The 17,276-nt window shown below is 40.3% G+C and overlaps 1 protein-coding gene across 9 annotated transcripts in view; it reads right to left on the minus strand.

Moving 5' to 3' along the window:
• The window catches only part of PHKB (phosphorylase kinase regulatory subunit beta), a 142,000-nt gene that overhangs the window by 83,891 nt on the left and 40,833 nt on the right, over positions 1-17,276 (minus strand). For all 9 annotated transcript variants that reach the window (XM_081015503.1, XM_081015504.1, XM_081015507.1 and 6 more), the window contains 3 exons: positions 14,824-14,923; positions 4,207-4,314; positions 1,015-1,095 (listed from right to left, as the gene is read on the minus strand). In XM_081015503.1, coding sequence (XP_080871629.1) covers positions 1,015-1,095; positions 4,207-4,314; positions 14,824-14,923 — 289 coding nt within the window. The remainder of the gene's footprint in view (positions 1-1,014; positions 1,096-4,206; positions 4,315-14,823; positions 14,924-17,276) is intronic.

Here is a 17,276-nt window from a genome sequence, read left to right on the forward strand (position 1 = left end):
GTTTCCATATACAAAGCCAACACTACTAAGACTGAATGTCGAACAGAGCAATCTCTGCTGCTAGAATATTCTAAAATTGCAAAAAGATGTTTAGGTTAGATTACTGCAATATATTATACATGGGACTGCCTCCGAAGACAGTTCAGAAACTTCAGCTGGTGCAGAATGCAGTGGCCAAGTTGCTCATCGGGGCAAGACGGTTTGAGCATATAACACCAATCTTGGTCCTACTGGCTGCTGATTAGTTTCCCGGCCCAATTCAAAGTGCTGGTTTTGACCGATGAACCCTTAAACGGCGCAGGACCACAAAACCTCAAGGACTGTCTCTCCTCATATGAAGTGACCTGCACCCTACAACAATCATCTAAAGCCCTTCTTCATATGCATCCTCCATGAGAGGCTTGGAGGATAGCAAACACGAGAAAGGGCCTTTTCTGTGATGGCTCTCCACTTATTGAATGCACTCCCCAGGGAAGCTTGCCTGGCGCCTTTGTTACATATCTTTAGGTGCCAGGCAAAAGCATTCCTCTTCTCCCAGGCCTTTGGCTAATTGAGCAATCTATGGCATTTTAAACTGGGGGGTGGGGGGGATATTTTGTTTGTTTGTTACTATGGGGTGTGTTTTTGTGTTTTTATATTGTAAACTGCCCAGTGGTCCTTGGATGAAGGACGGTATAGAAATTAAATATATAAGTAAAAGGAAAAGTTATGGGTCACCACATATGATATTTTAAAAGCAACCTTGTGGGTGAAACCTTAGATTTAAAACAATCCAGATGCAATCCACAGAACATCTCTTAACTAAGTTGTATGGAAGACAGGCTAACCTGGTGTAGTTAGTGTCTAAAGCATTAGGCTAGGACTAGCAAAACTTGGGGAACCATAGAACACACTTGGTGACTTTGGTACATTCCCCTTTCTATCAGCTTAACCTACCCCATAGGGTGATTTTATGAAGACTGTAAGAATACATTCAACATGTTCTAATGATTCATGGGGTTGGTGAATTCATACCTCATCTGTATTGTAGATAATCTGCAAACCAGATGATATCATCTCAACTAGGTAGAGGAGGAACAACGACACAGCATTTATCTGTTAAAAGGAAAAAAGGACAAGAATGGTCAGACAGTAAAAGAAATGACCCTCAAAGCAAAAAGAATCACCTATTATATCTCATGTTGAGTTTGTGCTCCCACTTGACTAAGAAGTCCTGCAGCAAAGTTGTCAAAAAACCAAAAAAAAAACGGAGGTGGCTAAAGTGAAACTGTCAGAGTGAGCAGAAAGAACAGGAACAGATGGAGAATTAATGCATGTCCTGTACATGAAGGGGTATGTAAGCTAAGAGCTGTTGGCTTGCTCCTGTAATTAACTATCATCTGTTGAAGTATGGCCCATGGGAATATTAAAGCACACTTGGGGCATCAGGAGACGTACACACACACAATCAATGTTGCTTACAGCGGAATCCACACAGCATCTGTTTTAGAAGGTAAAAAAAAACTTTTACCTGCAGTTGGAAGTTGTGAAATTAAGCAAATTAAGTTGTGAAATTAATCTAGCTAGCTAGCTACCTGTTTTTTTGGTCTTCTGTTTTAAACAAGCAGGGATTTATTTCAGTGCCATTCATGTCAAAATGCTTCTAGTAGATGCAAATGACAGTGCAGATGACAAAGCAAAAAGAAAAGACATACAGTGGAGGATATTACTGCATCAGGCAGTATACCCCCATCTCCCACCTTGTAAACAAAACATTTATGCAGCCTCCTGCAGAGGGAAATATTAGTCTCAATCAACTCTTCCGCATTTGATTAATAGAGTTTAAATTATATTTACGAAAAATGAGTTGTTTTCTTCTGTTAACATAATTATCTATTAGATATCAGCATCAACTGCCGTAGCACTGCCAAGATATTGCATCGTAGGGGCAAAAAAAAAAAGGGGAAAAAAGCCAAGTTATCAGAGAAATGAATGCACACAAAATACAATCATTTCACAGCAGCTAAGATTACATGTTGCTTATTCATGCACCTTCCATTTGGAGATAACAGAATAGTTTCAATTTATTTATTTTTTAAAGAATTGTAACCCTCCTTTCCTGGCAGTTAATAACAATAAAATGAAGAACAAGCAATTAATTAATTACAAACAAACATCACTAATAAAATGGCAGGAATAGAAAGAGCAACTGCCGTTAAAACAGAAAGTTTGAAACAGCAACAACAACTAAGCAGATTGTGGTCTGGTGCCGAAAAATCATGAGAGGAGGCACCACGCAAGCAGCCTTGGGTAGGGCATTGAGGGTGCTACTACCAAAAAGGCCCTTTCCCCATTTTCCAACCACTTCACCTTGATGGGGGTACCAGGAGGAGAGTGTCTGAAACCATAACAATCTGGTTTATACAGGTGCATGCCTCTTTAAGCACCCAGTTCTAAGCCATAGAAAGATGCAAAGGCTGAAACCAACTGTGCTGACTAGGGCTGATGGGAATTGAAACCCAAAACATCTGGAGGGCATCAGGTTGTAAATGCCAGATAAAATGCCAGTAGTTATTCTAAAGGTGATGATATGTATTCTGACTAACCAGTCACAGGAATCACTGTTTTATGCTCACCACAGGTTACATCCAAAAATCTTTATGATTATGGCCACATTCATGCCATATATTTAAAGCACTATGCCACTTTAAGCAGTCCATGGTTTATCCCAAATAATCCTTGGGAGCTGTAGTTTAAGGGTGCTGAGAGTAGTTAGGAGACCCCTCTCTTCAAAACAAAACTACGATTCTCAGAGTAGTTTACCAATCAATCCCTTTTCACAGAGAACACTGGGAACTGTAGCTCTGAGAAGGAAATAGGGGTATCACAACAACTCTCCTCACCTTTAACAGACTACAACTCCCAGAATCCTTTGGGGGAAGCCAATGTGACTGCTTAAAATGGTGTCGCAGTGCTTTTATATGTGTGGTCTGAAGGTGTCCCCAGGCTGCCCATGCCTAGGGGATATTTGGACTCATGATTCTTGAAGAGCAGCCCCCCTTTGAAACCAATTTTGAAGCTGAAGGAAATCTCACAAGCACTTTGAGCACAAGATTGGCATGCCACAAAGAAGTAAGTCCAAATTTCCACTAGAGATGTGCAAGACTCTGGTTCCCCTGGAGTAGGTCTCTAATTTAGATGCCAGCCACGGGTTTGAAAACGGCAGCTGGACCATTTTCTGAAAAGTGGTCTTAGCTCTGCTGTTCTTGCAACAACATGTCTATTCCTAAGAAGTACATCAAAAAATCTAAGAAGTACATCAAAAAAGGTAGACAAACAATGCCAATAAATGGTGATGACTAAGTTCGATGTGAGAAGGCTGGTTGAAGGTATCTGCAACATTCAGTTCAGTTCCTTTGTTTCAGCTACTGGCCATGACAAATGATAAAGTAGAATACTAAAAATAACACAATAAAACACATCAGGCAGTAAACAAAGAAATCCACATAAAAGAAAGCCTACAATGTATCAACAGCTCAATGCCAAACTAGGCTCAGCAGCAAACATAATGATTACAATCTGCAATACTGTGAGTCAAAGTAATTTTGAAGAAGCTTGCAGCCAAGGCAAAAGTAGCCATTCTAGTGAAAATTTCCTCATGGCAATTGTCCAGGAGAAACTCTAATTTCCATTGGCTGGACAAATAAATTTCTGACCATAAGCAAACATGACAAAAGCAGGAAGGAAACTGCATTTGTAAATCACAGACATGTGAACTATGAAAACCAAAGCTAAAAATTAAATGAAAAAGCAGTATCAGAGTGCATTAAGTCCTTCTTATTAATTAAGCTGTTTCCTAGTAAGTGAAGCTAAAACATGTACAAAATTACAGCATACAGCATCAGATGTTCTCAAATTTTATTTATAATACAAATGGTTTTTTTAATATATATACTGAAATTACTTGCTGACAACAGCTTGTGTTGCTTCAAAGAAAGCAACATTTGGCCATTGTAGTGCTATTTTATTCAATAAGATATACAGCAGAGAGTTGGGCTACAAACAGCTTGCTTTTATTGGTAAGTTAAAGCGGGAAAATCAATTTGCCAAGCTCCAGAGTTTGGCACATCTTTAAAGAACTCTGGTCTTTAACTGAGCAGTAGGGGAAAGGAACAATATTCAAAGCCACTCAGTCCCTGAAGTATATTTAAGAATTTTATTTCATACCTGAAGATGTCCATATTCCTTGTGGGACAAGACTTCATCACCTGTGTGGGCACTGAAAACAGAATGGAGGCATTTGGATGGCTTAGGGTCTTGCTTATATTGTTGAACCTTTAGAGAGAGAAAACAGAGATGATACTCCTAAGTAAATATACAGATTATTATGTTTCTATCATGAAAGTATCACAAGGCACTGAAGATTATAATTGTTGGATTAACTTTTTTTATCAAACAAAAACCCCATTATGCAATGTAAAACACTATATTCTAAATATAAAGCTAATTCTAAAGATCACCTACTGGAGCGGTAAAACCCATATTCTTACCAGTCTTATGAATAAGAGCCAGACAGCAAAGGTGGCAGGATCCATCTCCAAACATAAGCTTTCTTCCACATGATTGTTAAGGGTCCAGAATGGCCTATCACATCAATGGACTGGAAAGCCTTCCCTTTCTATGCAATTTCCACATGGCAATGGATAATGTGGCATTATTATTATTATTATTACTTTGGCGAAAACCACTGATTTCATTTTGGGGTCTTTCCTTCCAGCTATTTTTATATCTTCCCACTAGAATTCTCACTACAGAGAGATCAGAAGCAGGTCAGATTCCCCTGTCTTTCCACCGTTCCCCTTTTTGAAGGAGAGCGAGCTGAGTGGCAAAACCAATATACCCTGTGGCGATTTCAATGTGAGAAGTCCTTTTAAACCTAGCAGTCTAGACTCTTCCCGACTCCCAAAGTGAGTGGGGAAGTAAGGGGTCATGGAAGCCCAAGGCCTTCTCTGGATTGCTCAGGATTATTTTTTTAATGATTCCCCCCCGCAATCACTTCTCAATTCCCTCTGTGCCCCTCTAGCCTCGTGCTATGGTCCCCCATTTACACATTTTTCACCTGTGGCCCCCACGGAATATCCTGGGGGGCCCCAGGGGGCCATATGCTCCCCGGTTGGGAAACACTGGCCTGGAACCTAGCCTGTGGTTTTTTTCCTCCCCACATAGAAAGTGTATAGAGAACATAAGATATTTAATTAACTGAGTGGTTCATCTCATAGATCTTTGGTGCAGGTGATGAAAATGAGTAATTTTGCTACCCTAAGAAAGGTAGCTATCTTCACTAGACAACTGACACAAATGCTTTATCATCACAATCAGGAACTACACTAATCTCTTCTATGAATCCATCCATCTTTATTATTGTTTAACCACAGACAATTCTAACTTACTTGAACTGGCACATGGAAAGTAATAAATCCTGGGCATATGCAATCAACAGAAAAAGACTGACATGACCAAATGAGGTCAACCACCATCATTTTTTTAAAGTCAACAAAAGTATACCCCTGTAAAGAATACTGATATTTGTAAATTATACAAAGCACGTAATATCTGCAAAAAACTAAAATAAAAATGTAGCAGTGTGGAGTGCTCCTTCTGAGGATTCTATGAAATCTTGCCCTTTTCCAGGAGATTCCATTAATGTTCCATGTCCCAGTTTTCCATTTCCCCCAGTCAGCATTACATACCCAATGAGTGTGCTTGGTTGTCAATGGGCAATTTGCCCCCTTTTTGCAGATTTTTTTTAAAAAAAATCTTCTGCAAAATTTGGCATTCCAAAAGAATTTCATCTTCCCAATCAACACCTTTTGTATCATTTATTATTTATATGATTTTCTTTACTTTCAGTGTGTACACTCCAACTAACAATTACGCAAGGTGGCTTACAATAGAAATGTAAAAGCAGTATCCAACAGCAACTTCAGCAAAAGCACAGACCAATCAAGAATGTGCTGTGTTGCCACTCCGCCAAAAGGCAGTAGCAGCCATAATACATCACAAAGAGCCTTCAAAGGTTTATTTCCGCTTTGTTGGACTATCTGCATCTTAGATTACTAACCAGAAACAGCTTTCAAAAGGTGACCCATCCCTCACTCCTCAAATAAGATATGTATAGATGATAGATAGATAGATAGATAGATGATAGATAGATATAGATAGATGGTAGATAAGATAGATGCTACACTAAAAAAAATATGTTTCAGTACTGCCCACATCAATGTAAACAACATTACATTTTTTTAAAAAGCTCCAAACAAACCAACAATGTCTTTATATTTGATCAGGGTCATGTCTCTTGGATTCTGTCATAATTATAAATTATAAGCTGTGCCTTAAGTACTTTGGCAGAAGTACAAGTATTATGAGGAATGGTTGAGGGAGCAGGGTATGTTAAAGTCTGGATCAGAGGAGACGGAGAGGAGATATAATATCCATCTTCAAATATTCTGCTCCAGAGGGTAGGACCCAAACCAATGGATTCAAATTACAAGAAAGGAGATTCTGACCAAACATCAGGAAGAGCTTTCTGGTGGTAAAAGCTATTCAAAAGTGGAATGGACTCCTTCGGAAGGCAGTAGACCCTCCTTCCTTGGAGGTTTTCAAGCAGAGGTTGGATGGCCATCTATCATGGATACTTTAGTTGAGATTCCTGCATTGGCAGAGTATTGGCCTAGATGACCCTTGGGGACCCTTCGAACTCTATAATTCCATGATTCTATATATTTATTTGTCAAATTTGAATCTTGCCTTTCCAACAAATCGTGCTCCAAGAGGCTAACAATAATAAAACAAATACGATACAAGATTATATAGAAATAAAACACTGGGCAACAATTTTTTACTTTTTGAATGTTGTCTAGATTTCTACAACTGATTTAGGGTATTTTTGCACTGCTGAATCAGGAAATGGCATCCGTTTCTCTCCATCAGGTCAGGTTTACTGTAAACTGAATGGTGGGCATTGATAAAGGTAAGTACATGTAAATTGCATGTTGCTTCACCATTTTTCAAACTTCAGGGCTTGAACTTCCATTTCTTGGAACTCCTGGAATGCTCAGCAGCAGGGAGGTCTCTCTTCAGAGTCCAGCAGTAGTCAGCCATCATGACTGCGTCCCAGCGACCCTGATACCTGGTCTCCATCTCTTTCATGTCCTGATGGAATCTCTCCCCCTGCTCGTCACTCATTGAACCCAGGTTCTCAGGAAACCGGTCCATATGTGAAAATAGGTAGTGCATCTTGACACTCATGTTGCAGCCCAGGTTTCTGAAAGCAGTCAGCATGTTGTTGACAAGTTCTGCATAGTTTCTGGCCTTATTGTTGCCAAGAAAGTTCTTCACTACCAGAACAAATGCCTTCTACGCTTCCAGTTCCACTTCGTTCATTGAGTTTCCGAACTCTGGATCTCTGATGAGCAGATGGATCTGAGGACCGTCAAAGATGCCAGCTTTCAACTTCTCCATGGTCAATCCTGGAAAAGCCTGGCACAAGTAAGTGAAGCAGTCACCATCCTTGTCCAGAGCCTTGGTGAACTGCTTGATTAAGCCGAGCTTGATGTGCAGCGGTGGGAAGAGTATTCTGTATCTGTCCACCAGAGGGTCGTTGATGACGTTCCTTTCTTTGCAAGGCACCAATTTCTCCTGCACAGGCCAGTCCTTCTTCATGTAATGCTGAGCACGGTCCCTACTATCCCACATGCACAGAAAACATGGGTACTTGGTGAAGCCAGACTGTTGTCCCAACAAAAAGTTCACCATCTTCAGGTCAACACAAATAAACCACTTATGCTGATCATAACCATTTTTCTCCAGCACATACTTCACTGCTTCATAGTTCTTCTTCAGTGTACTCGAGAGAGCCAGGGGTATAGAGGCAAACTGGTTGCCGTTGTGTAGCAGAACACATTTCAGTGATCGCTTGCTGCTGTCAATGAACAGTCTCCAATCTTTGGGTTCGTACTGTGGCACTCCAAGCTTGAGCAGAAGCTGCGCAATATCTGCACAGTACACCAAGTCCTTCTCTACCGAGAAAAAACGGAGGTACTTTTGATGCCTGTTGCGGAAGAAGCTGATGAGAGCACTGTCAGAGAGGAGGTTTTTTTCCTTCACTCTGGATGCCAACAGTTCGGCAGAGTCCTTTGACAAGCTGAGGTTGCGAACTAGGTCATTCAACTCCTTTTGGGAAAATGGATGTGGAGCATCATCTTCAAGAACCACTTCTTCTTCTTCATGTGTCCTTCAACACTGGAGGCATCTTCGTCACTAATGTCAGGAAGTTCTCCGAAGATAGGCACTGGAATTTCATCACAATGAGCTACAAGATGACGTGCTGATTGAAGATCAGGATACTTGAGGCTGCTCCGGTTCTTTCTGTTGATCCCAGTCACATCAACAGCGCAGAAGTAGCAGTCAGTGACATGGTTTTATGACTTCAAACTGATCCCTTTTTGACATAATCACCCAGAACTATCGGACCTGAATACTTCTTGTCATTAAAATAATCATTTCCAATCAAAACAATTATTCGACATGGCATTTTACCCCCACCAACTTCTTCTAAAATGCTCCACACAAGCGTACATGTGAACAAAAACGTAAAAAAATGACATGTGGCCATAGCTCTAAAACTTGACCTGACTGATTTTTGGATTCAGCGCATCAGATTCGTCCTAAATCAACTGAAAAAACGCAGACAACAAATTTGTTGTTGACCAGTGTAATTGACTAATTAAGTCACCACCGCTTAGGACACAACTCCTCCTCAGAATGATGCCACTCTACCTTACAAAAGACATTTTAGTTTTTCTAACCTCCACTGAGGACAAGGCTCTTTCAGCAGTTACTAAGTTCTGTTTGCAAATATATTTAACACAAAAGCCTGCATACTCAAAACAATGCATTGGAAGTGCAACAGAGAGCTGCTTATTCTCCAGTTCCAGAAAATGCTCTTGGCAGCTTCAGTTCTGAGATCAACATTGATCTTTTTTTCATACCAAAGACATCTCAACATGTAAAGATTGTATCAGTTTAGCAAAGCAATATGGGCCTCAAATAATATTTCATTGCTCTATCATTTGTATCTCCCTCTAATACACATGAGATCAGAGCTTAAAAATTTCAAGATAACCATTATGCAGAGGGAATACTAAGTACAAAGGTATAAAAAATTATTTAGAAAAAGAAACAATGAAGGAAACAGTATCAAGGTCCTTAAACTCTGAAGCTGTTAACAGACAACCAATTTAAAAATACTAGGTAAAAAGGCAAAATTGATAACCTTTAATGATTAGGGAGGCATGCTATTTGGGGATTAACATAAATATTACAGGATTAGTATAAAGCAGGAATGAGGAATCCATGGACCTCCAGATGTTGGTATACTACAATACCCACCATCCCAGCATATTGGCCATGTTGGCAGGGCTGATAGGATTTGTACGCCAATGATGACTGGAGAGCCACAGCTTCCCCATTCTTGGTATAAAATGAAGAAAAGCATTTAACAAGTTTTGGACAGATGCCAGAAAATGTGCTGGTTTGTGTGTGCGCACATGTGCAAACACACACACCACTAAGATTACAATATTATGTACACTAGGCAAGTTGCATGAAATTCAGTGGGACTAATTTCTAAGTAAGCAGGCACACTATTGGGCTAAGGGTCCCAGCCTGTTAGAATTATCCTTACACTTTTTTATGAGGATTTCCAACTCTCATGTTCAAGAAGAAGAAACATATACCTAATAATCAGAAGTGGATCTGAGTGAGGTTCGGGCTCAAAAGTACAGAGAAAATGGTTTAGCAGTATGCTGCCTTAAATCAGGTCCATTGAGATACACCTTGGGTATTTGCTAGAGCTTTTATGCTGTAAATAAATGATGAAGAAGAAGAGGAGGAGGAGGAGGAGGAAAGGTCCAGATCCATCTAGTCTAGTATGGCCTGTTTTGTTCTGAATGTTGTTGTTTAGTCGTTTAGTCGTGTCCGACTCTTCGTGACCCCATGGACCAGAGCATGCCAGACACTCCTGTCTTCCACTGCCTCCCGCAGTTTGGTCAGACTCATGTTTGTAGCTTCGAGAACACTGTCCAACCATCTCGTCCTCTGTTGTCCCCTTCTCCTTGTGCCCTCCATCTTTTGTTCTGAATAGCAATGGTATTTTTAAATAACAGGGTAAAGGTAAAGGGACCGCTGACCATTAGGTCCAGTCGCAGACGACTCTGGGGTTACGGTGCTCATCTCACTTTATTGGCCGAGGGAGCCGGCATACAGCTTCCAGGTCATGTGGCCAGCATGACTAAGCCGCTTCTGGCGAACCAGAGCAGCGCACGGAAACGCCATTTACCTTCCCGCCAGAGTGGTACCTATTTATCTACTTGCACTTGACGTGCTTTCGAACTGCTAGGTGGGCAAGAGCTGGGACCGAACAACGGGAGCTCACCGTGTTGCGGGGATTCGAACCTCTGACCTTCTGATTGGCAAGGCTCTGTGGTTTAGACCACAGTGCCACCCGTGTAATAACAGGGTAGCTTGGGTTAAAAAAAATCACACCTATGACCTATCCCACAAAAGGATATGGATAAAATTGGATAAACCCTCAAATATGTTGCCTTGAGCTCCTTGGAGAGATTATATATAAAATGTGATAGATAACCTGTATATCTACTATTTACTTAATAGCTATCCATGCATTTTTGTTATTCCTATTTGCTTTGGAACTGCTATCTTCAGCATGGCACTGTGCACCATCAAATAACAGCTTACAGAAAGTGTTTAGCTTATGCTTACCAGAAGCTTAAAACCTAAAATTAGAGAAAACACAGGACTGCAAACTCAGTTCACTTGTGCTATTCCATTTATGATTAAGTGAAGCTTATTGCAGGCATCTTCAATCTCAAGATATTGACATTGCTCACATACATAAAATGAAAATATAGGCCATGGTGTAACTATTGGTATATTAGATTACTCCTTCAAAATTCATCAGATATGGCGAGATGAGTTGGATTTTTACACTGCCATGCTGTAAATGACTGCCACCATTAGCACAACTGGTTACCTCTTTGTACTCTGGAATGAAATTAGTTCTACTGTAGCATAACATTTGAAAAGATCTTTCTTGATAATGATGTGCAATGTCAAGCCTGGGTAGACAAATTATAGGCTTGTTAAATAGCTCTGCCATCAACTAATGAATACATTCACTTTCCTATTTGTTATCATTTTAATGCATTCTTTTCTTGGCAGAGTATTCTCAGGTTAGCTGCATGCATGGGTATCTCAAAGACTGAACATATGGAGAAAGTGTGTGTGTGTGTGTGTGTGAGAGAGAGAGAGAGAGAGAGAGAGAGAGAGAGAGAGAAGGGGAGAGGGATTCAAATAAGACAAAGAAATATTGTTTCCCAAAGTCCATAAATGGAAAAGATCAATTATGAAAACTGAGCCATACAGTGATATTTCTATGAACACCCAGTCTGCAAGATATTACCCAGGTCAGGAGTGCATCCATTTCCCTAGCTGGAATGTTCAAACAAAATCCACTTGAATGATGGCATCTAGACAGCAGGTTAAGGCTAGTTGTAAGACTGTGGAGGCCCAGCTTCAGCCCCACAGGGAAGGTTGGAGGCAATTATCTGCCCAGGCTGCTTTATTTGGCAAATGGCCATAGCTCAGTGGTAAGGCAGATACGCTACATGCAGAAGACCCCATGCAGTGATTGTGAAGAAGCTTCTGCGTGAGGGAAATATCTGAAAGACTGAACTTTAGGGAATTAATGTTACTGTTACTTTTACCTTTGTTGACTGGAGGGAGCCAGGGGAGACAGAAGACAACTGGAGTGGAAGGTATTACATTGATTTTTTCCACTATATCATACTATGGCCTTGGAAGGATATAACAAGAAAAAGAGACCTGGAGGTCAATTACAGTCTCCAACCCTGCTAATTCTAAAACAATATAAAATTGACAACTTCATGCTAGGTACTTCTGGCACCCTGACATCCTCCCTTTCTACATTGATGTACCATGATTAACACAAGGTCGAGTTTGTTTCTTACGGTTCACTTTATTACACTGTTTAAAAATATATATATGGGGAGGGGTGGGGAAGAACACCTAGAAAAGTGAAAGGCTTGGGCATGCCTAAAGTAGCTTTTTGATCCCAGCTTTTCTGCTCGTGATAAAGTACTAGCGGGAAACTAAGACTTTAAAAAGTTATTATATGGGAACATGCTTCGTTATCTTCAAGCAATATCCAATAATTACCCTTCAGGAACAAGTTCCAGTTTCATTACAGGGAAAATGGTCTCCACATACAGAGTAAATGGAAGGAAAGAAAGTTGTTCCATTTCTGAAGAGCAAGACAAGATCCTCTTGGGGACATGAGCTCATAAATAATCTTTTCTGAATTATCTCTATCAAAGATGTTTGCACAGCACCTTGTCAAATCAACCCATACAGAAAGGAGAGAAATACCTTACTTAAAGGAGACCTTGTCACATTGAATTTTTCAAAGCAGATAGATAAATAAAAGACATGTCAAGTGAATCATTCTTTTAATAGCATGGTCTGAATTCATTCTTAAAGTTCCATGTTATTTTTTTTAAGGTTTAATGAATGGGGACAATGTTTTTTTTTTAAAAAAAATACAGTCATACCTCGGAAGTCAAACAGAATCCGTTCCAGAAGTCCATTCGACTTCCAAAACGTTCAGAAACCAAGGTGCAGCTCCTGCAGCCAATCGGAAGCTGCGGAAGCCACGTTGGATATTTGGGTTTGCGGCATTCAGGAGCCAAAACGTTCGACTCGCAAGGCATTCGGGATCCAAGGTTGACTGTATTTGTTATCCCTTAAGATCTTTTCCCCTCACATAACTAAAGAGATGGCAAATGTGCAAAGATTATTAATCTCTCCCAAACAGCATTTAAAAGGAGATAAATTAAAAGGTGAGCTCATTTGCTAGTTCATACAAGCCAACTGCATTGGACAATGTTGTTCTGAGGACATGTTTCCCTCTCTACCGACAGAAAAGTGTTGGGATAGCCCCAATTGTTCAGTGTGTATCCCATACACAAATGTTACACCACAATATAGTTTATTGATTATATATTTATTAAATGTATTTTCCCAAGTTGGGATTCAAGGTGGTTTACATTTAGAACCAGCATTAAAATACAGTTTGCCCTGATAGCCCAGTGATCAGCATCATCTGCTCCTAAGTTTTCAAAGGCTAGTCTAAACAGGAAGGTCTTAGCCTGCCAGCAGAAGGATAACAAAAAAGAAGCAAGTCCCCCACTCCTTGGGGGAAATTCCACAATATGGCAGTAGCTGCAGAAAAGGCTTTCTCTCATGTCACCACTAACCATACGTCTGATGTTGATGGGACCAAGAGAAGGTGCTCACCTGAGGATCTTAGCACCTGGCCAGGTTTGTAAAGGGAGATATAATATTTACAGTAACTTGGGCCCCAAAGCCATAAAGAGCTTTAGAAGTCATAACCAGCATTTTGAATTGTCCCTGGAAATGGACCAGTTGACACATGTTGTAACCAGAATGGCAGAAAGATGCTTCCTAACACTAAGAATGGCTGAGCAACAGAGGTCATACAAATTCCTTTCCCAGGTGCTTTTAAGAATGTATTGACATTTATTGAAGGTGATTTAAAATCTCAAGAATCCTAGTTGGCTGCATGGCTCAGTCAGTTCCAACCATACAATGTAAGCTAATTTGTACAAAAACGCTGCTGATGTAAGCAGTCTACTCATGTGAGCCATATAACAAGGTTGGAGCAAAAGCAAACAAAATCAACTGCTCCCTCCTAGAACTGGAAAATGCCACTTGTCAATTCACAGAAAAGAGCAGACTATTCACATTCCCTGCTCCCATCTGTACGTCGCTCACAGAACAGCCTTGTAAATGGCTCCCACAAGTCGTTGTTGTTGTTGTTTATTTATATCCTGCCTTTTCCCCAGACTAGGATTCAAGGCAGTTTACACAAATTAAAGCAATACAGATAAAACACCAAAGGCTAAAAACATATAAGATAGTTAAAAAGCAATTAAAATATAATAGAACTAAAAGAATATAAAAACAGATCTATTAAAATACAGAGAGTAAAAACAGCACAGCACTATTTAATAATCCTTTCCTTAAAAAAAAAAAAAGTCAGTCCCCTAAAGACTGTTAGAATAAAACAGTCTTCACCTGCTGGCTGAAAGACAACAAGGAGGGAGCTTCTAGTGTCTTGTCAAAACCAGTTTTCGGGGGGGAAATTTCCCAACTCTATAATTTGATAGTCTATTTATTTATTTCATGAAATTTACACACCGCTTGATCGTAAAAACAACAAAGCTCAAAGCAGTTTATAAAAGGTTAAAATAAGAAAATCGGGGGGGGAGAATACAGCAATCCTTTAAAACATACCAAAGTTAAAATACCAAAACAGTTGTATATGTTTTCCATAGTGTTCCAGCTTATTTTGCATTTTCAACATTACTTAAACCAGCAAGCTCCCGTCTGTTGTTTGCTTAAGTTCCAAGAGCAACTGAAAGATGGGATTTCTGTCATATATTCAGTTGTTCATTTACAACATCAGGCACTTCTTCGCCTTCAGCTTTTAAACGCATTGGGCCCAGAGCCTGGGAACTGACCTTTCCTAGCAGGCTGCATTGTGGCATTACACCCACTGCCCTTTTAATTTGATTCCCAGTCGGAACATTTTTAATGCTTACAATTAACTTAATCCTTTAGAATTAAGTGTGTGCTTGTGTCCACATTGCAGAGTTTTACCTTATCAGCCTGGCGCATGTAGCAGTAGAGAATTCCTCGCATACATTTTATAGCAGAATGCTCCAGCTCATGGGTCCTTCCCTTGTCATCATCAATACGCCTGGGTAAGAGAGATAACCCGTGAAACAAATTGGAAATGCATTCAGAAGGAAGTAAAAGGTACCAGCATCCCTTTCCTGATAATTAAGTATTAAGAATGCTTTATATAGTGGCACCAGCAAAGTCTGATACACTTGGGCCTTATCAACCTTGCCACAATAAAGCCAATAGGTTTTTTTAAAAAATAATAACAATAATAATCAAACACTATGTCTAGGTTTCAGGAAATGAAGTCAAATAAAGGTTGCCCACAAACTTGATACCCTTTTATTTGCTAGTTTCGATTATCATCATCATTATTTCAAGGTATTACTTGCCCTTCACCATAAGGTCTAGGGTGAGTTGCAACAATTTAGAATACAGTACTAAAAAGTTTAAAACAAATTTTAAAAAAAGTAAATCCAAATAATTATGAATCATCAAAGGACAAGCAGAAACAATATTTTTATTTGACAAATAACTGTGACATATTGATGGTTTGCAATGTTGCTAATCATTTCTAAACAGTATGAAGTGAGCATAATGCATCAGATTCCTTTGTATTACTTCTGGGGACAGTACTGTGAAACAGGCCATTGCATCTTCTGCCTCTCATGCCAGTACGATTCGCAGTGTCCTTACAAAAGCCTTGCCCTCTCATTAAAAGGTTCCACCCACGTGGTGTACTTCAGTGTCATCATAGTGTTAGGGGTGGTGTCATGTGTGATTAAGGCATTAATACAGTTAGCTGTCACCTTAATACACTCAACGGATTTGCTCAGGACACTTAGAATGCCAGGAAAATTAGCTTGCGGAGTGGCATTCAGCCTTCAACATACACACAAACATACGGCTCATCCCTCCTCCTTGGCCTGTTAATGCAATTACTGTATAGCATGTGAGCTCCTTAAAATTTAATGCATTACCTGGATTACCAATGGCTCAGAAAGCGGAAACCAAAAATGACAGGAGAAAATATGTGATGCATAGAGATATGCAGGATTAGGGAACAATGGCTGATATGCAGACTTATAGGGTTGAAAGTACAATTGAGCCATTTTATTTGTTTATTTATTTAGAACATGCAAATCTCAGACTGAAGACCCAGAAGGCTCTCAACGCAGTTTGCAAAAAGATGCACAGTACTGGGACTGCCAAGTGCCAGCAAGCAAAGATGTGCCTTCATCATGGGATGAGTGAGATTAAACTGCACTGTCCCCCATTTTTGTCCCAGATGAGAGATGTCACCAGTGGAAGCTGTGGCCTAGTAGGTGGTGGCCGAAGGGTAAAACAAGGATGGGGAAGGAAAATGCTGCTGGAATAATCCCTGAACCATATGGACACACCATGTTATTGACACTCCTGGTATTATATTCTCATAAAATATAGACGGTGGTAGTCTGCTAGTGCCTGGGAGACCAAATTTTGAATTCCAACTTGGTGACGAAGTTCATTAGCTTGCCTGGGGGCCAGTCACCATCTCTAAGCCTAACCTACCTTGAAGAGCTGGAGACGTGGAGACCATGTATGCCTCACTGGACGAAAGGTGAGATATAAATGTAATAATAACAGTGCCCTGCATTAGTAAATCTTAAGCACCAGGCAAGTTAATAATCACTGTTGCTCTACTATATTGGAGGCTGGGGAAACTGAGGTTCGGGGGCTAAATGTGGCCCTCTGGGTCTCTCTATCTGGTCTTTATGACTCTCTGCAGGCCACACTCACTAGCCCCAGCTTCATACCCTTCACAAGTGTCTCTGCTTGTCATAAATATATGTCTGTGAAGTGTGATAATCTTTCTTGCCTGGATAGAGACTGGTGTAATGTGCGCAGGTGCCAGAAACCTCCAACAAACATAGGGAATCTGACTTTTGTACAAAGGACCTGCATCCATTGCTCTGCCAACTTTTGCCTCTGATCCCTGCGTACCACTAGCATGCACTGCCCAAAAGTTTCTACATGAAGGAATGCGATCCTTGGGTTGAAAAGGTTTCCCTCTCTCTGTGCTACATGAATGCTTTCAATCACCACAGTGTAAGAGAGTCTAAGGCCAGAACTGAGTACTGTGCAACTGTGCACTCACTTTAAGACTTATTTCAATACTACGTGTGTGAGCTGTGCAACAAAGGTGGAGAGAACACACAGGAAATCAAAGCAAAAGCTCTCAACGAAGAGTAGGGAAAGCTTCTAGGAAGATCTTGTTTCTTTTGACAACATAGAAAGAAAAAGTAACATCTGCACAAACCTTCAGATCATCGCTACCTAGTTCTGCATGAATCCCATGGGGAGAAGGAATTAAAGCTATAATGAAAGGAAGATGTCAAGGATTCCTTCCAGAGGCACAAGTAACAGAACGCAGGAGACATTCTGGCTAC

This window comes from Podarcis pityusensis (assembly GCF_964106645.2).
Source record: "Podarcis pityusensis genome assembly, chromosome: 8".
In the NCBI taxonomy this organism is placed as follows: domain Eukaryota; kingdom Metazoa; phylum Chordata; class Lepidosauria; order Squamata; family Lacertidae; genus Podarcis; species Podarcis pityusensis.